The sequence below is a fragment of the Phoca vitulina genome, unplaced genomic scaffold, assembly GCF_004348235.1.
Source record: "Phoca vitulina isolate PV1807 unplaced genomic scaffold, GSC_HSeal_1.0 scaffold17, whole genome shotgun sequence".
NCBI lineage: Eukaryota > Metazoa > Chordata > Mammalia > Carnivora > Phocidae > Phoca > Phoca vitulina.
Window position 1 is genome coordinate 8,087,375 of NW_022589720.1, and position 25,220 is coordinate 8,112,594.

The 25,220-nt window shown below is 52.1% G+C and overlaps 1 protein-coding gene across 1 annotated transcript; it reads left to right on the forward strand.

Annotated features, from left to right (window-relative positions):
- The first annotated feature begins 1,444 nt into the window (after nt 1-1,444).
- Nucleotides 1,445-20,106, forward strand: ROPN1L (rhophilin associated tail protein 1 like). The gene is made up of 6 exons (XM_032415399.1): nt 1,445-1,549; nt 1,734-1,908; nt 5,721-5,844; nt 7,143-7,304; nt 15,289-15,464; nt 19,922-20,106. The coding sequence occupies exons 2-6, from the start codon at nt 1,778-1,780 to the stop codon at nt 19,983-19,985; spliced, it is 657 nt and encodes a 218-aa protein (XP_032271290.1). The 5' UTR covers nt 1,445-1,549; nt 1,734-1,777; the 3' UTR covers nt 19,986-20,106.
- The last annotated feature ends 5,114 nt before the right edge of the window (nt 20,107-25,220 follow it).

Here is a 25,220-nt window from a genome sequence, read left to right on the forward strand (position 1 = left end):
TCAGAATAAAAATAATGTGTATATGGTTAAAATAAAACTTGAAAGCTATGTGCCAATTTTCAGGGGTAAGCCCTGTCAGGAGTTTAGTGTTTGCTTCCAGAATGTGCTATGGGCAAATGTACATTCAACTCCTATTATCACAGACTCTGCTCTATGGGGTGCTTTTTTTCGCTTTATATTTCATGAACATCTTTTTATGTCAATACTTAAGTAGCTACCTCATTTTAAAATTCTGGCTGAATTGTATTCTGTTGTGTGGATAAGATTATGATTTAAGTTTTCTAAAAGACAGTTTACCCATTTTACTATGTGCTTTAGTAAACATTTTTGTCCACATTACTTTATATACTCAGGCTAGTACTTCTGTAGGATAAATCTGTCGATTGCTAAGTCATCAAAATATAGTGCCAAATGGCCCCCAAAATGTACTAATTAATACTCTCTCATCACTGTATGAGATTCCTTGTTTTCCCATATTGTATCAACATTAAATAGTGACTGTTTTCAGTTTTTGCTAGTGCTGTTAATTTGGAAGTGCTGTTAATTTGGAGTCACGGTTGGGGGTGATGCCTCTAGGGCAGGAGGAAGGGCTTGTCATTGACTCCTCCTGGCAATAGCTCATTCTAGTTCTCCATCTTCCTGGCTGGAGGTGAGCAGGGGAAGGCGGGCTTTAGGGCTTCATTCATTCAGAGTGGGTTTGAGGGTAGCCGCAGCTATGATTCACACCTTGTACGCTGCCCTGGATTCACCAGAACGGAGCAGTTCTCCTACCCTTCGACCCATAGCTACTGCATCAGAAGACGCGGCTTATGTTTTCTAGACCCAATCAGGCTCAACCATTCTGTCTCGCTTAGGAAAACAAGTTAAACAGAATCTTCCTTGAGCTGAAAATCGCCCCCTGTCTAAACTCTTGAGGGGCTCTTATATCGGAAGAACGAGTGGGCAGTGAGAACAGCATGTGTGAAGGTCTGGAGACCGGGACGGTTTGCTGCAGACAGGGGCTCGAGCAGGATGAGCGAGGCCGTGGAGGAAGGAGGGCCAGGGTCCTTCTTGCGGGGGCGGGGGGGGGGGGGGGGGCGGGGCTCGGGGGCGGGGCTCGCGCTACCTGCACCGACCAGACCCCATGATTGTGACGGCTTCCTACCGAGGACGACCGAGTCATCTCGTCCTTAAGCTTCACGTAGCCAGAGCAAGGGGAAGTGGGGGGGGCGGTGTCCTTCGTGAATTCGTCCTTCACATTTGGCAGTGGGAAATCGATCAAAAGGTCCTTTTCTAGGTGAAACATTCAGCTCCTGCCGCCCTTAACTGCCAGTTAGTGGCAGAAAGGGGCCGGAGCCTCACCTGCGCAAGCGCTGCCTCCCAGGCCCGCGCCTGCGACAGCCCGGCCTGGCCCGAGGCGTGTGCGCCTGCGCGGGGCCAAGAGGCGGGGCCATCAGGCGTCCCGGTTGCTTGGATACCTCTGTGAAACAATTGCTGCCGGGGGCGCTTCCCGGCTGTCGCTAGAAGGGGCAGTTGGCCCTCACTTTCCGAAGAGCTCGAGGAGGAGCGGGTGAGAGTCCCGGCCGGCCGCCCGGACCTCGCGAAGCCGGCCTCTTGGCCCGCCCCCAAGCCCGGCCCCGCCACAGACCCCGGTCCCCCCTCCAGGCTCCAAATCCGGGGGAGGCAGGGCGGCCCGGCCCTTCGGGGGCGCCCGCGCCCCGAGGCTCACCGGCCCGTCCTCCCGCTCCACGCAGCACACCTTGATTCTTCCCGGCCTGGGCCCGGTCTGCGGAGAGCGATGCCGCTTCCCGATACCATGTTCTGCGCGCAGCAGATCCGCATTCCCCCGGAGCTGCCGGACATCCTGAAGCAGTTCACCAAGGCTGCGATCCGCACCCAGCCCGCCGACGTGCTGCAGTGGTCCGCGGGGTAAGCGCCTGGGCTGGCCGGCCGGTCCGCGGGACGGCGCGCGCCTCCCGCCCCCACACCGGGAGCACCGCTCCGACGCGTTGGTGGTGTCTGCACCTGAGTGTCTGTCTAGGGGGCATCAGGGTCGATTGACCTTCCCAGGAATTACTGCAAAATGTTCACTTCCCCACGAAGTGATGACAGCTCCATTGTTGGAGAGTGGTGCTTCCTCAGACTAACACAAAGCAATTGCATTGGGCAAAACGTTTCTGCATTGTGTTATAAAATCAAACTACTACAGTCCCTTTATTTTATTTGTAAAATGATTTTTTTAAAAAGATTTTATTTATTTATTTGACAATGAGAGCGAGCACAAGCAGGGGGAGTGGCAGGCGGAGGGAGAGGGAGAAGCAGGTTTCCCGCTGAGCAGGAAGCCCGATGTGGGACTCGATCCCAGGATCCTGGGATCATGACCTGAGCCGAAGGCAGACGCTTAACCAACTGAGCCACCCAGGCGCCCTGCAAAATGATTTTTGTAAGGAATCTTGTAAGGCTAAATTCCTCATCCTAGAGAATCCTCCCAGGGTTCGGTATCTGGTTGAGTTTATTAGAACCAAAGCAACAGAGGTCTTATTGGGGTAATTATCCCAAGGCCGCTATAAGGTTAAACTTTGCTCAGCTTAGTTCACTGAAGGCAAATGAGCCTTCACTGTTTCTTGCAACAAACATCCTATTTTCAGGAACAGACATTCATAATTTTAAGGTTACAAAGTTAACAGACTTTAGAACCATTAAAATAAACCCCATTTCGTTTTGAAAGGAAAGCTCTTCGTCCCTTTTCAGTAGACAGAGTTAGAAACTCAATTTTATGATCACAAGAACCAGTATAAAATTAAATGTTTTGGGACACCTGGGTGGCTCAGTCGGTTAAGCGTCTGCCTTCAGCTCTGGTCATGATCCCAGGGTCCTGGGATCTAGCCCCACATCGGGCTCCCTGCTCAGCAGGGAGCCTGCTTCTCCCTCTCCTTCTGCCTGGCGCTCCCCCTGCTTGCGCACACACACTCTCTCTGTCAAATAAATAAATAAAATCTTAAAAAAATTAAATGTTTTAGTAACTAGCATGTCAGATTTCACTGACCTTCTCTAAACTGTATAACCAAGGTGAATTAGTTTCCTGTGGCAACTATAACAACTACAGAATTTGATGAATTAAAACAACAGGCATGCATTCTCTTTACGGTTCTGGAGGCCAAAAGTCCAAAATCAGTTTCACCTAGCTAAAGTCGAGTTGTCAGGCCTTCTCTCCAGAGGCTCTAGGGAGACTTCAATCCCTTGCTTGCCTTTTCCAGCTTCTGGAGCTGCATTCCTTGTATTCTTTGGCTCATGTTCTCTTCCTCCATCTTTAAGGCCTGTGGTGTGGCATCTTCAAGTCTCTCTCCCTCTGCCTCCCTCTTCCAAGGACGCTTGTGATTGCATTTAGGACCCATCAAGATAATTCAGGATAATTTTCCCATCTCAGAATCCTCTCTCCCATCTACAAAGTCCCTGACACCATGCAAAATAAGATCCACAGATTCCAGGATTAGGACCTGGGTGTCTTTGGGGCCCTTACTGAACCCACCACACAAGGCTACCTATTAATCCAGTGCTTTGTCTTGTGACAGACACTTCTGTCAGTTGCTTCTGAAAGATTCTCTCAAGGTTCTTGCCAAAAAAATTACGGCCTCTGTTTTTAACCATCATCCAAGCATCAATAAAAGATGGGACACACGAGAGTTTATTTGTAGTCGACAGGACATTCCAAGATTGAATCATTTTTTTTCCTTGGGACATTAAATTATTTTAACTTAAGCTTCACTTTAATTTAAAAGGCGTAATTGAGCACTTTCTGGATGTTCCATGCACTTAATTTCTCTCAAGAACAATTTTGGGGTTTAGGAGAAAAAGCAAGCTTTATTCACTAAGCAGTGTATGTGAAATGGGCTCAGATGTGTCCCAGCTGTCACAAAGGAGAATCTGTTAGGGAGGGATGTTGCTCAGAAGAGGGCACATTGGTCTTTGAGGTTAAGACAAGGCAAGGGCATTGGGAAGAAGACTAGCATACCAACAAAGGGGCGGTGACAAGAAGAAAAAAAAAAGCTAAAGACAAAGCAGAGAACCAGGAATCACAGCAAGGTTCCTGCTGTGGAAGATGGCAGGAGGCATTCAGGTTAACCTCTTCACAGAGGAGGCTTTCAGGTGGTGGAGGTGAGTCAGCCTAGTCATGCCGCAGCTAGGGTCTGTCACCGGTGCCTCGTGCATGTGACTGGAGTGAGAACTGGTCCCCGCTCACACGCGCCTCCAGGGATTAGCACCAGGGGGCTCGCCCCTAATGCAGGCTTTCTCAGCCTTGGCACTGCTGACACTTTGGACAGGATCATTGCTTGGGGGGGTGTATGGGGGAAAGGTGGTGGTGTGGGGGTGTCTGGGCGTAATAGGACCCTTAGCAGCATCCTGACCTGTACCCACTAGAGGCACCATCCATCCCCTCTGGAGACAACCAAAAATGTCTCCAGAAATTTCCAGTGCCTTCCTGGGGAGGGGGGTGGGAGAATTGTTGGGAACCGCTGCTTTAGACGCTGTGGTTTGATCGGTGAGGGGGAGGAAGGAATAAAGTCCCCGGAATAAGTGAAAACCCTAATTAGGAACAATATGGCAAAACTATGCCCCCATGCCCCCTCCCTGTCACCTTAGATCTTCCTGTTCACCTTCGTCTCCCACATTGCTGCCCTTGTTTTGACTTTCCCTCCAACTGTTAAGTCAACAAAATATGGACGGGGAGAGAAAAGGGGATGAGGTATAACATTTCTTTTAGCCTATCAAGTATCTATTTATCAACAGCTATCTTTGTTACATAATCAGAGATGTTTCTAATTATTCGTATCTTTTACATGATGGCCTGTGGCCCTGGTGGATGATACACTATTCCTTTTCCTGAGTATATTGTTTCTTTTTTGTTGTGTTAGTCATTGGAGTGGCGAATGACGTGGCTTCAGCAGCCGGCCACCTCTAGCACTCCTGGCACCCACTCCTGGTCCCCACCAGCCAGAAGCCGGTGTGTGCCCTCTCCTGACTTGTTGCCCTAAGCTATTTCCATACCCCCCCCAGCCCCCAATCTAAGCACTAATATCTGCATCCCAGAAAGGAACAATTAAGGGGAAAAAATACTAAAGAAAATACCAGGCAGGAAAAGTGAAGGGCGGGGGGAGGCATGGCATCTGACGTCATGGAGTGGAGTGGTTGGTCCCCAGCGGAGCAGACATGTGACTTCCCTGATCCGAGACCCTGTAGGGTTGAACAGAGGTGGTTGAAGTCAACCCCCTTGGAAAGCAGCAGGGCCAAGTGAAGGGAAGACCAAACACTAACTGTCAAAGTAGAATGACTGGACCATGACCTTGCCCTTGGGTCACTGGGTCCTGAATCTCCCACCTCCTTTGGCAGCAGGTCAGGACCCCTCCTAGCGTGTGCTTGATAAGAATAGCACAGTTTCAGGAGCCCCCGATGGCCCGGTGCCTAGCAGCATGTCTAGCCTGTTGCAGCTTGAGCTCACTACTCCTAGGAGCCCTACGACAGGGCCTGCCATTGTCGGCTTTGCAGACGGAGAAACTGAGGCATGCACAGAGGGTTAAGTTGGGGATCGGAGTGGAGGAGCCATGACTGCAGCCCCGCCCTCGGATCTGGTGTCCCTGGAGGTGTCCTGGGCACTGTCACGCTCACGGCTTGTTTAAGAAACCGCGTGAATTCCAGTGTTTTCTGGGTACTGATGAGCCTTCAAAGATGTCTGTTGCTGTTAGGTATTTTTCAGCTTTGTCTAGAGGAGATCCACTTCCTGTCAAGGACAGAATCGAGATGCCCGTGGCCACTCAGAAAACAGACACAGGCCTGACTCAAGGACTCCTGAAAGTTTTGCACAAGCAGGTAGGAGGGGGTCTCTGTTCTCCGCCAGCTTCACGAGATACAGCATGGCCGCTGCGTGGCATGTGGCAGACTCGCCGGCTCACCTTTGCAAGGCCAGCTTTCCGGCGCACACCTGCCAGATTTCTTCAGAGGAGGAGTCTGCTGTGTTCAGAGGCCTTTTTCTAGTTTAAAGAACCCCAAAGAGCTATTCGTGATTAGATGGTAGGCAAGTGAAATAGAATTGCTTTTAAATACCAAATTAAAACACTAGATGCTGCTGGACTAAAAGTCTGGAAATTCAACTCCCAAATGGGGGCTGCAAGTCTCTTCTTGAAATATGCTTGTAAAAATTGTGTACGTGCTAAAGAAATAATCTGCTGCCGCCTTCCCCTGATCAACAGACTGCCCTTTGGCGTCTGGTGTGCAGTGTGGTCCAGAGCCTGGGCGGGGGTGAGATCCTTCCTGGCAGGGCCTCGCCCAGGAACCGAGGGCCGTCCTCACCCGCCCCACCACGTTGCTTTTAGAGAAACCAGTTAATCGGGAGGGTATCACCCAGTCAGGCTTGGCGTTCCTAATGACCGTGTCGTGTCAGTAAAAGTGACGTAAGTGGTATAACGTTGGTCTTTAAAGTGATTTGTCCCTATTCTACATTTGACATACCATGCTTCTGTGGTACATTGACTTCTGAAAATAGGATGATTCCATGGTTTTCTCTAACGGATAACCATCGGAAGGGGTAACTTGGGGAAAAACACGCTAAAATTGCTCAGAACTTTTCACATAGAATGCTATTAACAGATCACAAGCATTACCAATTTCACAGATTATTTAAAAAAATGGAAGGAAGGAATTTCTTTTCACTTTTAAGGTTTCTTCCATTTAACTGTTAACACATTTAGCGGGTTGGATTTTAAATGTTTTTATTTTATTTACTGAAGCTCATTTTTTGCTGTGAAGTGTTTCGCACAGACAGCAGGGAATCCCATACCCAGTCTGTGTATGCCCGTTTTACTCAGTCGTAACATCATGCCATATTTGCGTCTCAGGCCTTTCTCCTTTTGAGAAGTAAAACAGGCCAATATCAGCTTGCTGCCCCCTCCCTGCCCGCGCTCCTCCCGCCGCACACCTTCCCACCCTGCTTTCCCAGGGCTAACCATGTCGTGAACCAGAGTTCATCTTTTCCCTGCATGCGGTTGGGCGCTTGGGATATGTTTAAATATTCATAAGCATTATCTTATTTCACAGGTTTCTAAAACTTAAAAAATATACTTATAGACTTAAAAACTTAGGAATTTCATCATACTGTGTTTTCTCTACAGTGTGGCCACAAGCAGTATGTGGAATTAGCAGATCTTGAGCAGAAATGGAAAACTTTGTGCCTGCCAATAGAGAACTTCAGAGCATTGTTGCAATTGGATCCTTGCGAAGACAAAATGGAGTGGATAAAATTTTTAGCGCTTGGATGTAGCATGCTTGGTGGGGTACGTACCTACAAGTAGCATATGAATAATTCTGTGCAATCAGGGGCCTGGCTTAAAAGTAATGTCGGTGTTTCAGTAACCGAAAGAAACACTTTCACTACTTTAGTAACTTTGAGAGAAGCAATTCTTTTTCAAGTGCCTGTTGTATTTTTAGGCTTACATTTTTTTTTTAAGATTTTATTTATTTATTTGAGAGAGAGAGAGAGAGAGAGAGCAGAAAAGCAGCAGAGGAAGGGGGAAAAGCAGACTCCCTGCTGAGCAAAGAGCCCAATGCGGGGCTCAATCCCAGGACCCCGGGATCATGACCTGAGCCAAAGGCAGCTGCTTAGCAAGCTGAGCCACCCAGGCGTCCCGCAGGCTTATAGTTATTTTAATTTGCAGAAGTTAAATACTTGGGAATGCTTCAATTTTAAAATTGTTAACAGTAGATAAAACATACAGATATTACGACAATGCATTTAAGTGTTAGAAGAGAATGCATCGGTGACTTTTTATTGAACTGCACATCATTTGGTAAACAGATACTATGTTCTCCTCATCTATGGGAAGAGGCGTAAAATTATTTTATATTTGAGTTAAAATATATGATTAGTAGCTAACAGATATGGTGCAACTTTGGTGGTGTTGAAGTATGAACCTTGCGAATGAAGACAGAGATGACCCTCCAGTTCCCAAAGTGAGGGGACTCTGAACCAAGGAGGGGTGGAAAGGGAAGGGCTGGAGTGCGAAGATTTGGCAGGACTTCTTCTTTCTTTCTTTATTTTTTTATCATGTTCAGTTAGCCACGGTATAGCACATCATTAGTCTCAGACGTAGTGTGCAATGATTCATTAGTTGCGTGTGACACCTCCTTAATGCCCATCACCCTGTTACCCCATCCCCCCCGCCCCCGAGACCTCGGAGTCCATCGTCTGTCATGGTTTGTCTCCCTCTCTGATGTCTCCCCCTTCAGATTTCCCTCCCTTCCCCTGTGGTCCTCCATGCTATTGCTTATGTTCCACATATGATGAAACCATACGATAATTATCTCTCCCTGCTTGACTTATTTCACTTAGCATAATCCCCTCCAGTCCCATCCATGTTGATGTAAAAGTTGGGTATTCATCCTTTCTGATGGCTGAGTAATATTCCACTGCATATATGGACCACATCTTCTTTATCCATTCATCTGTTGAAGGGCATCTCGGCTCCTTCCACAGTTTGGCTATTGCGGACATTGCTGCTATGAACATTGGGGTGCATATGGCCCTTCTTTTCACTACATCTGTGTATTTGGGGTAAATACCTAGTAGTGCAATTGCTGGGTCATAGAGTAGTTGTATCTTTAACATCTTGAGGAACCTTCATACTGTTTTCCAGAGTGGCTGCACCAGCTTGCATTCCCACCAACAGTGTAAGAGGGTTCCCCTTTCTCCACAACCTCTCCAACATTTGTTGTCTCCTGTTTTGTTAATTTTTTTGGCAGGACTTCTTTGGGAATCTGGAAGCCCCTCTTCAGCTCCAGTGTTTGAGTGTCTGTGTGAGACACTGGGGTCCAGGGAAGGGAGTGTTACCATTTTATATGTGTGAAGAAGGGGCTCCCTCCACTGCAGAGCTGGGTCCTTTTCTCACCTCTCCCCCCGCTTTTTTAAGATTTTATTTATTTATTTGACAGAGAGACACAGTGAGAGAGGGAACACAAGCAGGGGGAGTGAGAGAGGGAGAAGCAGACTTCCTGATGAGCAGGGAGCCTGATGCGGGGCTCGATCCCAGGACCCTGGGACCATGACCTGAGCCGAAGGCAGATGCTTAACGACTGAGCCACCCAGGTGCCCCTAGCCCCTCCCTTCCGTCTTTGGACCTCAGAGACTGGATAATTCAGTCCTCGCTTCGTGGCGCACACTCAGCTCTGATGTTAATTTTTAGAAGTCACTTTGTGTAGGAAACCCCCCTGGACCCTACATGATCTCGAACACACTGACGTGACTGCCTGCACTCTCTTCCTCCATCCCGTCCCCCTGCCTCCCCAGCCTGAGGCAACCGCCCTCCCAAATCTCCTGCTTCCTGTGGGCCACATACATACCCCAAGAAATACAGTATTTAATTTTCGTGGGTTTTAACTTTATGAAAAGCTAATTCTGTGGTTAGCAATCTTCTGGAACTTGTATTCATTCCCAATTAGATTTCCATCTCCCTCTGCAACATCACAGACTGTTGTAGGTCATTCATTGTCTCCGCTGTGTAATATCCACTCCGTGAAGAGACCCCCATTTACTGGTTCTCGTAATGGCCCCAGTGAGAACCGCTGAAACCCCATAAAGCCAGATGCTGGCTGGTTGCTGCATACTGAGTCACCTAAGTGCCCAAAGGCAGTGTTTCCGCCAGCGGTAGAGAGGACTGCCGCCCCGGGCTGATTTGTGGCAGGGACCGTCCTGCGGCAGAGCGGGGCTCAGACATAACGGGGGGCGTGGGGTGTTGGGGAGGGAAGGACAAAGACAGATGTACCTACTGAAGATAATTTCACGGTGCTTTGTTTATCTGGAACTCTGTGAAAGCAAGATTTTAATACTGTAAAATGAATATCTAATATTAGAATTAATGTTTATGGTTTGTGCCTTTAAACTTAGTTGTGAAATTTAGATTTTAGCAAGGGTGAGAAAGAATATTTCATATTGTGGGGATCCATCTTTGTAAGGTTTACTTCCCCAATCATGAAAAGTAAGCGCAGGATTTAAAACCAAGCCGGAGCAAGAGAGAGAGTTTCTTGTCCATGTGTCGTGTGGGACACTAGGTGGAGACATTTGGTCACCTTCTGGACTGAACACTGGGGAAGGCACGAGAAAGCTTCGGCGCCTCTCCTTTCCTCCTCTACTGTTTCTCACCCTTGCTGGTCAGTGTGGGATCCGGCCTGTCCCCTAGCTGGGCCACCTCGATAGTCGTGTCTGCTGTGGGCTGTGGACTCTGAGGCCAGACTGTCTGGGAAGGTCCCCTCTGGTTCACATGTCTGTGTTGCGGGGAGGGTTGGGGGAAGGGTGAGCGGGAGGTGTCAGAAGTGAGGGTGTCGGCTCTGCCGTGGCCTACCCCCACTCCTGCCCCTAGTGCAGACAGCCCTGGGGCGGCCAGGCGCACATGGGGAGAATCCACTGTGTGCCCCCGTTGGCTGGGGGAGCTTGGAGGTACACCAAGACAAAGCTGTGACATGGAGGTGACGAGGTGACAATTTTGGTGTAGTTTGGCATCTTAGCCTTCATCTTTATGCAGTTGTTCCCGGCAGGGGCGGGGAGGGGCAGAGAGAGAGGGAAAGAATCTCAAGCCGACTTTCCACTGAGCATGGACGTGGGGCTCGATCTCACGACCCTGAGATTCTGACCTGAGCCGAAATCAAGAGTCGGACGCTGAACTGACCAGCCACCCAGGTGCCCCTATCTTTATGCTTTTAAAAAAACCTTCAAAAAAGGAGGAAACGGAGAAGTGAAATGCAGGATGAGTAATTTACAGTGGATCGCTGCCTATCCCCTTTTCCACGTAGGATTTCTGTTACCTTGGAACCTAGTTGCTCTGTCAACACAATAGGCTCTGCTTCTGCTTCCTTCATCCCCGGCCTCTGCATGGCCGGCGGCAGATGCATTCTCCATGCTCTTAAATTTCTCTTCACAGTCACTGGTCAGATGAACCCAGCTTAAGGTCTCTGCAAAGACTAGAACCTCTGCTTACATTTCAGAGTCGTCTGTATCCTCCCTTCCTCCCTTCCTTCCTTCCCAAATGTTTGTTGAGCACTGCTTTGTGCCGGGTCCTGTTCTGAGAGCTGAAGATTCGGGAGTGAACACGGTAAGCAGGCGACCCGACCCCCTGGAGCCGACTGTCCGTCCGCTCTGTCCTGCCCCGGAGCACCGAGCACTGCTCTGCTTATGGTGTTGGGAGCTAGGAATGGGGCGAAGGGGCAGTGGGGCTGCCCTGGGCAGATCATGCTGTGCAGATCCTTGCCTGGCCGAATAACATTTTATGTTGTGACCTTTATCTTTACATCTCTACAGCACCGGCAATGATCCTAAGCATTAAAGCCATGGATCAAAATCCTCTGCTTTGTTTTTTAAGCACGAAGATCTTTTTTATTACATAAAAAAACTGAGAAGGAAGTCCCCCATCCCCGCACCCCCCCACTGACTGAGAAAGTCCATGATGACAAACCACCAGCCCAACTCTGTGAGGCTCTGAGAAGCACCGGACTTTGTTCATCACAAGAATGTGTCCCTGTGTCCAGGGGCAAATGTGCACGTGTGCAAACAATCTTCGGTCCAAACACATTGCTTGTGAACGGGCCTCACGCCTAGAGTTCTCATCATGGGCTGGAACATTCGGAGCCTTTGTCTGGGTTCTCCTTAATCCCCCCAGCGCCCCTCTGACTTAGGGCCTATTCTGGGAACCTCACTGCAGCTCAGTGACTCAGACTGGAAGTGGTTGAGCAGGATTTGAACGCAGACCCCGAGCGGGTGGGGGGAGGGCCCCTCACTAGAGAAGCTGTAGCCCCAGATGCGTGCTGCCCACAGGTCGGGACACCGAATGAGAGTCTGCCATTTCCTGTCTCAGAGAATAACAGCTCCTAAGGAAGATCCTTAATATCATTTGCTGTCCGAAAATGGTTCTTACCCTGAAAAGCTCTCAGTGTCAGCCTCCTAACGGCCCTCACCTTGGCATTCGTAGAGCATCCTCCCAGCACAGCTGTGCTTGCGCCCCATCCCGGTGCCTGGGGGCCCAGTGGTAGAGGCAGTGTCCCGGCTCGCTCCCCTCCTGCTTTCCAGTCAGCTCCCCCAGCTAGGCCTCTAAGCCCATTCTGGGGTGACCATGAACACTCCTTTTTCGCTGTGGCCACGGAAAAGATACAGCCACGCCCGTGGGTGGGAGCCTCCAGCCGCACACTTGCTTAGTAGCTGCCCCCTGAAGTGGGAAGGCTGCCCCTGGGCCCCCAGCACCAGTCACCCCACTGCTGAGAAGAGAGTTGGGGTGCACTCCACCCCCATGTCTCCGCTGGCCTGGTCACTGCTCACACGTGGGGGCCCTGCATCCTCCCCTGGATGGTGACGCTGGAACGAACTGGCTTCTCTGGAGGACCGCATCCCAGCCAGCTGGGGGATACCTGTCTCCCACCCTCCCCTGCCACTAGTCCATGAACAGAACCGTGTTTTACATGAGAAAAGACCTGGGAGGGTGAGGAAGTAGGTGCAAAGGACCTCTGGCTTTTTAAAAGTGGACTTTGGGGGGCGCCTGGGTGGCTCAGTCGGTTGGGTGACTGCCTTCGGCTCAGGTCGTGATCCCAGGGCCCTGGGATTGAGCCCCGCATGGGGCTCCCTGCTCGGCAGGGGGCCTACTTCTCCCTCTCCCAGTCCCTCTGCTGCTCCCCCTACTTGTGCTCTCTCACTCTCTCTCTGTCAAATAAATAAAAATAAAATATTTTATAAAAAACAAAAAGTGCACTTTGGGGTGGGACCCCTGCTTGCAACGCTGAGCCGTCCCTCCTGAGCGCCCTCAGACCACACCTCGGAGCCAGGCCCCCTCTTCTTCTGGACAAAAGGGTCCCTGCAAGATGTTGTGCAGATTGTCACGTCCCGGCGAGCTGGAAGGGCACTGGGGGAGGCGTGAGCTGGCTCTGTGTGTCATCACAAGAGCAGCTAAAATTCTGAAACAGAGATCCCACGGAGCTGGCACCCTCGAGATGCTCAGGAAACAGGTGTCTGCAGGCCTGTTTTCCTCTCACGTCTCTGCCTCAATCTCACACGCCGGCCCAGCCTGAGATGCTTGGCCAAGACCAAGTGCAGCTTGGCAGCCCCACCCCCCAGGACAGCTTGTGTCCAGGACGGGGTGTGGGGGGGGGGGTCGGGGCAGGAGGCTGGAGGAGGGGCACCTGCCTGGAGGGTCTCCTGGCTGGTGAGCACGTGGCCTCCCTGGCGACAGCCCTTGGGAGCTGAGGAGTCTGGGTCCGGGAAACAGGCTCGCGCGGCAAAGCCAAGCCAGTTGCTTTAGGAATCCTTCTGGATGTACAAACTGCCGCACGTCTCATCTCGTCGTCAGGAACGTTCGCCCCGGTAACGTCATCGGGCCTTTGCAGAAGGCAGTGACGCTGGGCTGCTTTGATGCATGTTTTCCTTAAATACCTCCGCCTTGGAAGCCTTTGCAGCTCGGTCTCACAGACCTCATCTGCTTGCTGCGCGCCAGCCGCCTCCTTCCTGAGGCTCAGCAATGACTCTCTCTCGCTTGTGACGGATGGAAAAGCAAAAGCTAACATAACTGCACGTCTCGGAAAAGTTTCAAGCGAGGAACATGGATCATAGAACGTGCAGCTCTATTTTCACCAAGTCCTCTCAAGGCCGGTGCTGAGAGGAAGGGGCGCGGGCGGTGACCCCGGAGAAAGCACCTGCTGGGCAGACAGAACACGGTCGCTTCTCCCGTCGGAGCATCATTTTGCCCCGGGGTTAGACTAACGTCAGAGCTGTGCCATCCACCCCGGCATTGTGCCACGGCCACGGCCAGGGGTCCCGGGGAGTGTGGGAAGGGGTTTTCCAGATGCGCCGAGCCCCAGCTGTGGTGATGGGGGGAGCTCCGGGCTGATCAGGCAGCCGCCCCCCCGCCCCCCGGACAGGGCAGCTCACCCTGCGAGCCAGCCTGGTGCTCTTCGAGGTGCTGGGGTGTGGCGGTCCTGCGGGCTTACCTCGGGCCAGCCACCCAGCCTCTCTGGGCCCCTGGACTTCGCTTTAGTCCTTTTCCCCCTCTCCCTGCCGAAGCAGAAGGGATTTTCCCCGATACGACTGTGAGAAGCTGGCCGAGCTCCTGGGGAAGCGCCCTGCCGTGTGTCCGGCAGCTGCCGGCAAATTCGGTGAGGGTGGGAGCAGGTCCATCACCAGTCGAGCCTCTGGAGGAGGCCCAAACCCTGGCCACCACCCCGATCGGAGCCTTGGACGACCCAGCTAAACAGTGCCCAGAATCCCGACCCACAGACACGTCGGGGTAGGAAACGGGGCTCCAGCCATTTGTGCGTCCCTAAGGGTGCCAGGTTCGTTCCCTGCACACAGTCACGGTCCCGGTCGAGCAGGTCTGGGTGTGACTCTCCCCACTTGGGAAGCTTTCCTCTGTGCCTGTCCCACCTGTGTTTTCCTTGCTCTTCCCTCCTAAGTGCAGCCCCCTAAGTGTCAACAGCCTGCTCTCTTCCGGGCAAAGGGTCCTGACTTGCAGCGTGAGCCCATGAATGAGGGAGGTGTCAATGTTTCTGCCGTGGCTGATTGCAAGCCTGCAGGCTCTTGTGAGATCACCAGGGATTGGATACAATCCTTCTGCCCTCCTGGCTCGGAGGGAGGGTCTGCATGCTCTGAGCATGTGCCTTGTAGGAGTGGGATGGCTTCTCCAGGGACTGGCTTTCAGGCTGAAAGTCAAGGTGTCGGCCAGGGTAGGTGGGGTGACTGACCCAGACAGGGAGAAGGAGCATGAGCGAGATGCACAGTGTGCAGGGGAGAAAGGTCTGGTACTTTCTGGAACCGAGACAAGGCCCAGAGCAGGGCTAGCCCTGTGTGGAGCCTGCATGGAGGCTGATCGCAGGTGGGCATCAGGACAGCTCACGAGGCCATCTGTCCTAGAGCCCCCCCCCCCCCCCAGATGGCACTTCTCGTTGGTGACTGACAGCTCCATCCCCGGGTGTGTCACGGCGCTGAAGGGGCTGGGGGGTTCTCGGCTGGCTTAGGGCCCAGCTTTAAGGAGACTTACGCTTTCTCATTCCCGTTTTAATATAAAATAAAATCTGTGGATTAAAATTCTTTTCAGGCCTCTTGATCAAACCTTTCCTTTTTATTTCTTTGTTTATGGCAAGTGTAAATTCACCTAGTTCTTCATTTTGATTGAAGCATACTTGCTGGAGAATTTCTGTAAAATATACCCAAGCGCTGATCCTGCTGCTGTCTTGCTTTCACTGTAGCGATTCCAGGTAGTAATTGTTTCCTCCCCTGGTTTGTGGTGTTTCTAGTCACTGAACAGTTCGATGAAGCACCTGTGCGAGATCCTCACCGCGGACCCCGAGGGCGGGCCTGCGCGCATCCCGTTTGAGACGTTCTCCTACGTCTACCGTTACTTGTCCAAAATGGACTCGGACATCCCTGAAGTGGACACGGAATCCTATCTCGCCACTTTAAAGGACACTGTGTAAGTATGAGCCCTCCCTGGAATTCCAGTGCACGGACCGCTAGAGAAGGTCTTTCTCTCTCTCCTCTCGGTACCTTTGCTCCGGGGAATCCGGCCTTTGCCAGGAGGGAGAGCAACACACATTGCGCTCCAGATGTCCCCCAGATGTCCCCAAGCCGTGCTAAAGAAAGCTGAACCTCAGGAGGCAGCTTTTCTTCACACGTGGTTCAGGGCAGTGCTGGACTGAAGTCGGGTTCTCTTTATCCCGTCTCTAAGAAAAGTTCATCAGAATTGATCTTGATTCTTCAGTCCAGTGTGTCCAGTGGTTTAAAATCACAGCATGTCGAGTAAGATAGAAGGCGCGTCTCAGCGACCCCGCAGGTAGAGGGTGTGATGTCACGCCCTTGTTCCCTGGATGTTTATCGGGTGCCGGCTCCCGTGCCCCCGTCCTGCTCGTCCTGGGAGCAGACGGACCCCAGACTCACAGACCCCGCCAGCAGGCACGGTGGAGGGCCGTGAGAACGGGACGGCGGGCCACTTGGCTTGTCATCACCGCCAGACTCGGGTCCCTCCTGCCCTCCCACACCGTCCGTGCCTGGGGCACCAGGGCCAGCCCTGGGACTCCCTGCTGCCACCGTGGCCATCTCTCCTCGGCTCCGCCGCCTCGTCCCTCCCAGACCGTGTCCTGTCCTCCCTCCTTCAGAATCCCTGCCCTCCCCCCGCCGGTCTTCCCTCTCCTCTCTGTGCCGTCCACTGACTTGCCCTCCTCCTCCGGGGGACACTCTCTTCGTGCCCCGACACCCCCAACACCCATAGTTCTTGGGGACTCAACCCTCCCCTCGCCAATGTCCCTGCAGGCGCTCACCTTCCCCTCCTCCGCAGCCACGCTCACCGGCCCCTTGCCCTGCGGCCCGGCTCCCCGTTTCCAGGGCGCCACCCTTCTCTTTCCTGTTTCCTCCAGTACCACCCGCAGCTGCCCACCAGTGGTGAGCCATAGGAGGGGACCGGCATCACGCCCACCTGACCTGCCGCCCTCCTGAGTCTGACCTGGTCCCCAGCCCAGCTGAACCCCCACTGTGCCTGCCCTGGGACTGTCCCCTTCCTCACCACCAGCGTCCTCCTGGCCCCATCCCACCTCGCCGGGACACAGGCAAGCTCCTTGTGTCAGCGTCAGAGCTCTTGCCCCATCTTGGGTCCGGGACAGTGGGGGCTGCATAGACGCTGTCCTGTCCCTCCCCCCAGACTCATTCCCTATTTGACTCCAGACCCAACCTGTCCCACTGACTCTGAGGCCACCGAGGCCGCCGGCAGCTTCCATCATGCTTTCCTACACACACTCCCGTTGGTCTCCCGCTTCCCTCCCTCCCTCTGCCCCACCTCTGCGAATCTCAGCCCTTTTGGCCCTCTGTGTGGGCCCCTCCTGCGGGGACCGCCGTCCTGTCACAGAGCTGGCCTTGCTTCCCAGCTCCAGACTCCGATATCACACTGCCCACTTGACCTTTCCACTGGGATGTCACACGCCAGGCTGAAAATGTCCCAACAGAAATCCACATCCTTCCCATACATTTCGTTCCTCAGTTTCCCCCTTCTGTAAACTGCATCACCAGCTCCCCATGAGGTCAGGACAGAGACGTGGGTGACCCCTGACGATGCCCCTTTCCTCCCCCCACACCCCCTTAATCCATCCCACCTCCTGTCCTTCCCTCCGTTCCTGGGGCCCCGCTTCCTCCTGCCCCAGCCCATCCCCCGCAGCCCCTTGTCCTTTAAAACGATAAATCGAGTCACTTTCCAAAGGCTTCTCACCCACACCTTCATGGCCTCTGGGCCCCACACAGCCACGTGGGTCTGTGGGTTTCAAGCAGCCCGAGCTCCCTGCCCCCCAAACACACTTCGGGCTCCGCACTCGCACTTGTGCTTTTGGAACAGCCCGCCCCCTTTGCACGGCTGCCGGATGTCGCCTGCTCCGAGAGGCCTCTGCTAAAGGGCCCCCCCCCTAAAGCCGCCTCCCCTCCCCCCCCCCCCCCCCCCCGGTCCCTCCGAGAAGTCACCGAAGTCACCGTATGGGATGTTCATGGAGCGCAGCGACGCGGGCTGGTTCACCGGCCTGGGGTGGTGTCTGCTCACCCAGCGGTGCTCGGGGCACATTGGCGGGTGGACAGCACCCCTGGGCTGCCTGCCCCCCCACAGGCGGTGGAGGTGAAGCGGCACGGGAGCCTCTGGGGAGTTTGGGTTGAGTCTGGTGACAACGGAGAAGAGCTTAGAGAGGGAAGCGGGTGGTGGGTTCTGGTTGGAAGGACCCCCTTCCCCCCCTGAGGCATGAGACTTCTGCAAAGGGCCAGACCAAGAAGGGCGAGGCTGTAGGGCTGCCCCAGATTTGGGAGGCTAACTGGACGTGAGGAGTGGGCGACAGGCTTCCAGGCCTGCCCCGAAGGGTGCTGCTGTCTCCCAGAACATGCCCTGTGGTGGGGGGGAGGCCTCGTGAGCTGGTGGGCCTGTGGGGTGACCCGGGGGGTTGTCCAGTGAGCGCAGCCTGGGCTGGAGTCCCCCCAGGTGGTGCCGGGTGTGGCCGGGTGAGGAGGGCGCTGGCTGGTGGGGGCGCAGCTGGAGCGCCAGGCTTTGAGGAGGGGGGTGAGCACGAGGAGGAGGAGGAGTGACCCTGGGACAGAGGGCACCAGGAAGGGCGGGGGGTGGGGTGGACAAGGATGGGCGTTGCCCAGTGCGGCCAGCTGCAGAGCTGTCCCTTACATTGTGACCTTGGCAGTGGTGATTTCAGAGGAGTCGTGGGGCAGAGGAGCCAACACAGTGCAGGCTCCAGCTCCCCCAGATGACCCTGCAGACGGGGGTGGCCCCTGGAGGGAGGGGCTGAAGGTAAAGGAGAAGCACACTCAGTTGCCGGGTGGGTGGGGGGTCAGGTGTATAACCTGGTGCCTTGTGCACCCCGACACGGACAGCCCCCTCAGAGCTCACAGGAAAAGCCTGAATGCACCTGGGCACCCCAGTAACCCATTTTGGATCAGGGCACAGAGTTTGTGAGCTGGGCTTGTCTAAATCTTACAACTTCTGCTCATCCACTGAGAGCAAATCCATCCCAGCAGCAAGCGCCTGGAAGGCACACAGGATGGGGGCAGCGGAGCTTAGTGGGTGAGCGCTGTGGCCGGCTGGCCTGGGTCAGAGCACTCCTCTCCCCACCCGCTCCCCACCCACCTTTGTAGACGGGCTGACTTGGCCTCTCTCGGCAGTGGGAGGGACTTCTGCCTATTCAGTAATCGATTCACTCAGTCATGCATTCATGAATTCATTGCTCATTTCCAAGAGTGTTTCAGACCCATCCATGCGTCCCTAGTGGAAGGTGCTGGACACTCAGGTACTGATGAGCTGAGGGCGTGCATGCGCAGAGACAGGCTGGGCTGGGCAGGCTGACCAGGGGCCCTGGCCGACGGGTTGCCCTGGGGGCCGACCCGGAGGTGGCTTTTCAAGGACCTAGCCTGGGAGGCTTGGGAAGCCCCTGGAAGGTTGGTGGCCCCTTCCTGTTTCCAGAAGGATCTGGCATGGTGTGTTCATGGCAAGATTTGTTCTGTAGCCATTAGCTGGTACCCGGGGTGAAGAATCAGTTCACAAGGGAAGTCCAAAGAACATCCCATTTGGTGTTTCTCTTCTATCACTTGGTTAATGGCTCTTCCTTAACTGGGGAGATACACTCCAGCTGAGCCTCCATTTGCTGTTAGCACAGCTAAGACAGCAAACCCACTTTCTCCGGCAGCCTGAGGAGAGCTGTAGGGGCCACCGTGGCGGGAAATCCTCATGCCCAGGAGAGCATGGGGTCAGGGTGACAGGCACCATTCTCCAGCATTCTATTCTTCACCTCTAAGCAGCCACAGTGAGAAGCTTGGACACCTGTGATTCCCCTGGGGCTGTGAGAGATGGTTGCTGTTTATGGTAAAATGTGGTTTAGGACCACTAACTGATGTTCCCTTTACCTTGAAAATATGAGCCCTCGAGATGGTTCTCCTTTCCCCCACCGACATAGAGAATGAATATTGTTCAGTATTTTTACATCCACAGATGTTGGCACTAGAAATGTGCTAATGCTTCACCATCTCTTAAGAAATAGAAGTATCTATAGATAGAAAAAGCGAGGGACATGCTGTTGGCAATGCCAAAGTTTCATAGACTCAAGACCTTTGAGTTTCACTGGACCAACTTTTCCAACAGAAGGATACTTTTGTTTCAGTAGTGACTAAAATTTGAGTGGCCAATAAAGAAGAATGTATAGTACTGATTTTTTCACCTAGAAATAAATGCCCACTTTTGTACAAGAAAATATAATGCTTTAGTTTTAGAGTTAAAAATTACTGATTAGAGATTGGAAATCATCTATTTTTCTAAGTAAAACCTTTAAATTAGATTGCATTTCATAAGAATTGCGTTGTGTGCTGTGAGAAATGACTAATAAGTGCCTTTATCTGTTTCCAATCTAGAGAATCGAGAAAGAATGGCATGATAGGACTTTCAGATTTCTTCGTTCTGACGAGGAAAGTTTAGAAAACCTCGAGAAGAAAATTCAGAAGACAGAGGCCATTATTACAGAGAAGAACACTTTTTAATATCAAATAGTGCTTTTTAAAACCTTGGCACCAAATACAGCTTGTCTTTAACCACATAGGTGTGTTATGTGAGTTTTTCTCATAGTGGAAGCCCAGTGTAGTCAGTGTGTCCTGGGATCTACTTAATAATTGCTCTTCACCCTGTTTCCTGGCAGACCCTTACATGGAAAGGATTCGTAGCAAGGAAACAATCTTTTTGTGTAAAACAGTCTATTTGGATGCTATGGGGGGGCGGGGATGGGCAGTGTAAAACTGGCTGTTCTTTTTCCTCATTGGAAACTCCTGACCAGCAGGAATGCTGATGTTTGCTCCCCGGACAACCACACCTAAGACCCCCTAGGAAGAGTGTCTTCTGCTGAAGCTGGATCTGTTCTGGGAGGGGTGGGCCTGGGAGCACCTGCTAGCTGGAGGAGCATCATGGCCCCAGGAAACAAAGTAGACTATTTAAGATTTTATTTATTTATTTGAGAGAGAGAGAGAGCAGGGGGGAAAGCATAGGTAGAGGGAGAGAGAATCTCAAGCAGGCTTCATGCTCAGTGTGGAGCCTGATGTGGGGCTTGACCCCACAACCTTGAGATCATGACCTCTGCCGAAGTCAAGAGTCGGGCGCTGAATAGACTCAGCCACCCAGGTGCCCCCAAAATAGACAATTTAGACCAGCACTTGGTCCACGGAACAGAAATGAGCATCCCAGATCCTTTATTTGCTTTCTTTATATCAAGTCTTCAAAATGAAGTGGCAATTAATACACCTTAGATCATTTTTCAGAGAACTTAAAAATGGTTTGGCTTGTTGGTTCTCTGTAGATTGGTCGCCATGCTAATTAAAGTTATCCGTGTTCAAAGACTTGTGAAAACCCAAAGTTAGCAGGAAGAATTTGTTTCAGGGAGGAGAGAGCCCCCTCCTGTGTAATCACTACCTGAGAGCCAGGGACCCTGCCTCGCCTGGTTCTTTCCCAGGGGACCCTCTGCCTGGCCCAGCTGGAAGGCCAGCCATAGATGTCACTGAGTCAGCCCTGGAGAGAGCTTATCATGCAGCGTGTCCATCCAGGGGACCAAGGACCTGATGACTTTGGGGCCTGCTTGCTAACAAGTGTCTGTGCATTTGGTAGAATTTGGGGTGAGCCATACTTTCATTTTAGTGATTTTGTTGGGAGGTTATAGGGGAGGGACATAGAGCCCCTGCGTCCTGTCATCACTGGAGGCCACCAACATTTACCAGAAGAACTTCATCAAATTGCTAACCAGTCACGCTGGCTTAGGTCAAGGAGGTAAACGTGGACAGAGTTTTATGAGATTGAAAATAGATGAATATGATCATAAATAAACTTGCTAACATGGACATCTGAACTAAAAAATGTAAATCGGGATACTTTTTCACTCTATCAAAAAATCATAAGGTGTTAAGAGAATGAAAGGGAATGAAGTAGGTGAGTGGATAAATAAACTCTGGTGCATCCAGACACTGGGTTATTATCCACTCTAAAAGAAATGAGCTGTCAAGCCAGGAGAAGACACAGAGGACGTTAAAATGCATATTGTTAGGTGAGAGAAGCCAGTCTGGGAGGCTGCTTACTGTATGATTCCAGGTGTATGATATTCTGGACAAGGCAAATTATGGGCACAGTACAAAGATGGCTGCCGGGGGGGTGAACAGGTGGAGCGCAGAGGATTTTTAGGGCAGTGGAAGTACTCTGTGGGATACCATAATGACGGATACATATCGTTACGCGTGTGTCCAAACCCGTAGAACGTACAGCACCAGGACTGAGCCCTTAGGTAGGCTGTGAGCTTCATCGGCTGTCACAAGTGTGTCCCTCTGGCTCTGGATGCTGCCAGCGGGGGAGGCCGTGCGTGTCTCTGTGCAGGGCGTGTATGGAACGAGCTGGTGGACACGGGCTACGACAGGGGTGAGTAAACGGCCCCTGCTGGTGAACGGGCTCTGCTGTTTGTCCTTCGTCTCAAAAGGTGGGTCTTTTTTTTAAAGATTTTATTTATTTAGAAAGAAAGAGAGTGCACACGTGCGAGCGGGTTAGGGGCAGAGGGAGAGGGAGAGAGAACTGAAGCAGACTCTGTGCTCAGCACAGAACCAGATGGGGGGCTCGATCCCCAACCCTGAGATCATGACCTGAGTTGAAACCAAGAGTCGGACGCTTAACCGACTGCACCACCGAGGTGCCCCACGAAAGGCAGGTCTTCAGAATGACTTTGTCATAGAACCGGAAATAGCATTCCCTTAAAAAAAATTTCCAGCCCCTCAAAATTGTTTTGGTCTGATTTGATGCCCACGAGCCCTAACGTTCAAACAAAAAGAACGGGGTACAGAAGCATGAGCTGGCCTTTGTCTAGCGGATGCCACCCGAACACAAATGTCACCTCAGCGGGACAACCAGAATGCAGGTTCTGCTTCTGGGTAAGTGCATATCTGAACAGTCAGGTTCAAGCTGTGTTTCCCGAATATTCTTTAGGGTGGCCTCTGAGCAGAGTTGGAAGTGGTTGTCCACCCCAATCCTGTCCCCTTACTGCAGTCCCAGCAAGGACTGCCGAAGTAGCCGGTTAGACTGACCCCAGCCTGACATCTGGGGGCTCTGTTCCTGCCCCTCCCACAGCACAGTGGGTCTTCCTCTGGGTCACTCTCAGCTTAGCCTCAGCCCCAGAAGCTGTCCCTCCGTGTTGAAGGCTCCCAAGTGCCCAGACAGAAGGTAGAAAATGAACTAATTTTATAACTAACAAAGCATATAAAGGGAAGCACTCTTCTGTCTCATTTTTGCCTGAGAGCCTCCAACATCTTGTTCTAGCACCTAATTAAGCTACCACGCTGTGTGCCAAAACTAGACCGTTTGCTCCTCGACAACGAGATTCCTAACATTCGGCCAGCAGGCCTCGTCTCATTAAAGAGAACACTTTTCCTATTCCCTTGCTGATTTGGACTCTTCCTGTCCCGTAGTTGAATTGCCTTTCTTCTTCTTCTTCATATCCTGTAGTTATTTCTTTTTAAAACAGCCATAGGAAGTTTGGCTTTCAATCAGACTGTTAACTGTCTTTGGGGGCCTCAGTCAAATGCTTTAACTGCAAGCTTGTTGCAAGAATCATTCATTAACATGTTGGATAAAATAAACCATTCAAAGTGACTGGAGTGTTTGAACAAAGGCTCTCTGGAGGGAGACCCGCAAAAACGCTCCTCCGTGGTAGGGAGACAGGTGGGGTTCCTGAGGACCCCGATAGGATCGTTGGGGCTTCAGAACCACACTCTGCACACACGCTGAGAGGAGGCAGATGGCCTCATCTGGATTCAGCACCTCGGGAGCCAAAAAAGATTTTTCCAATTAGTCACTTAAAAAACAGACTTTACAGTGATGGAGAGTGAACACTAAAAAAAAAAAAAAAAAAAATCCCTGGTCTTTGTGAGGTGTGGGTTTGGAAAATATCTGCTTTCCCTTCCTTGCAGGGGAGTGGGTTGGGGGAAAGCAGGACTGGAAAAGCCAGAGGCGCACATCGGCTGATAGTGGCTTTGACCTTGTGACTTAGGAGCTCCGTCTTGTGGAGACGCACTTCCAAAGCCGTTGTTCTTGAAGCTGCAACCAGAAGGATTTGGTCTTCGACCTAACTCTCTTTGTCTGCTTCTGCATTTTTCATCTTTAAAGAAAGTGGGTTTTGTTGGTTGGTGTTCGTGATGTGTGAGAAAGAGAAAAGGCGGAAGTAGAGATGATTCTGGAATGCACAACCACCTGGCACGATGAGTTCTGAGGCAGTTAGGCAGGGCTGGGATTTTGTTCTGAAAATGATTTAGCTGCAAGTCGATCACTTAACTACAATTAGCTGTTACTTCCTGGCAATCGCTTGGCCTACTTACGAATTCTTGTAACATGAGAAAATCTAGCTTTACAAATGGTTTTCAAATGTAGGGAGATTTGTATGTATACTCAATTTCACAATTAATGAAGAAGGAATAGGTAAAGTAATCATTGACTGAGCGTCATATTGCTATGTCCATAATTTGAGGCCTATAATTTTATTCAAGTCTTAAACCTTTCCAAAGGTCCTAGAAGCACTCGTAGGCCTGAGGCTCTTTGTCTTGGCGTCTAAAGAATGAAAGGGGTCAGACACTCCCCAGGGAAAATTCTAACTCTTAAGCAGAATTACTTCTCCCTGGTTATCAAAGCACATTCTCACTGGAACCCCTGAGGTGGGTGCAGAAATATAATTAACCCCCTTTTCTAGGAGACTGAACCAGAGCTAAGAAGCACCGTGTCCAGGTGCCCCAACCTCACACTTCTGTCCCCTTGCCTCCCTCCTTGTATCTGCTCCACTTCCCCGGTGCGGGCTCTCCGTGAGGTCACAGGATGCATGAAGGCCCTATCTTTCCCGGTTGGGTCCTTCCCAGGAGCCGCATGGATGGCTGGTGTGTAACCCACCACAGTGGAGCAGGTCTCAAACTCGCCCCTGCTCGGATGGAGCCGGTGTAGACCTGGGATAGAGAATGACTCCCTTCCGAGCACAGAGGCCACTCAGTCACCCCCCAAACCCCAGCGTCATGCTCGAATCCAACGTGAAGTGGCTGGAACAGGGGCGTGACCAGGAGTCGGACAGCCGGTCCCAAGTGTCCTGGCAAACGCCGCCCAGTGGGGCCTCGGGGACTCTTGGGTTGGCATAACGCCTGGCTGAGATCAAAGTGCATTCACCCAGCACCGGGTAAGGTCTGGGCCTGTGCTAAGGGTTTTATGGCTCACTGGATTCTCACACCAACCACCGGAGGTGGGTGCTGGCCTTCGCCGCAGGTGAGGACACAGCGTGGGGTGGGACAGCTGTTGGGGGCACCGTTTCACAGAAGACGGCTTACCAGAGTGTGGGGAAGGGGGAGGGGACCCCACGAGGGACGGCAGCCACGGGAGGGACTTTATGACCCTAGGGCTGACAGGGTGGGGGGGGCTGTCACAGGGCTGGAGCTGGAGAGGGGACCCCAAGCGGGAGCTGTGGATTCGGTAGAGGAGTAGCCAACGCCCGGGGACCTCCCGGGAGGCAGCCACAGGAACAAATACTCCTGCCTCATTTACGCCCCCCCTCACCCCCCACTCTCTGATCTTCTGCCAGGGCCTGGTGTTGGCCAAGAAAAACCAGAAATCAGACAAAAGGAAGCCTCATGACACAGAGGTCAGATGCCCCGGGCTGGAGCG

Bases quoted from the DNA above. Each gene is read 5' to 3' on its own strand.
- ROPN1L (XM_032415399.1), top strand. From the start codon at position 1,778: ATGCCGCTTCCCGATACCATGTTCTGCGCGCAGCAGATCCGCATTCCC. The intron at 1,909-5,720 runs GTAAGCGCCTGG...TGTTGCTGTTAG, and splicing joins GTGCTGCAGTGGTCCGCGGG to GTATTTTTCAGCTTTGTCTA. The intron at 15,465-19,921 runs GTAAGTATGAGC...TTTCCAATCTAG, and splicing joins GCCACTTTAAAGGACACTGT to AGAATCGAGAAAGAATGGCA.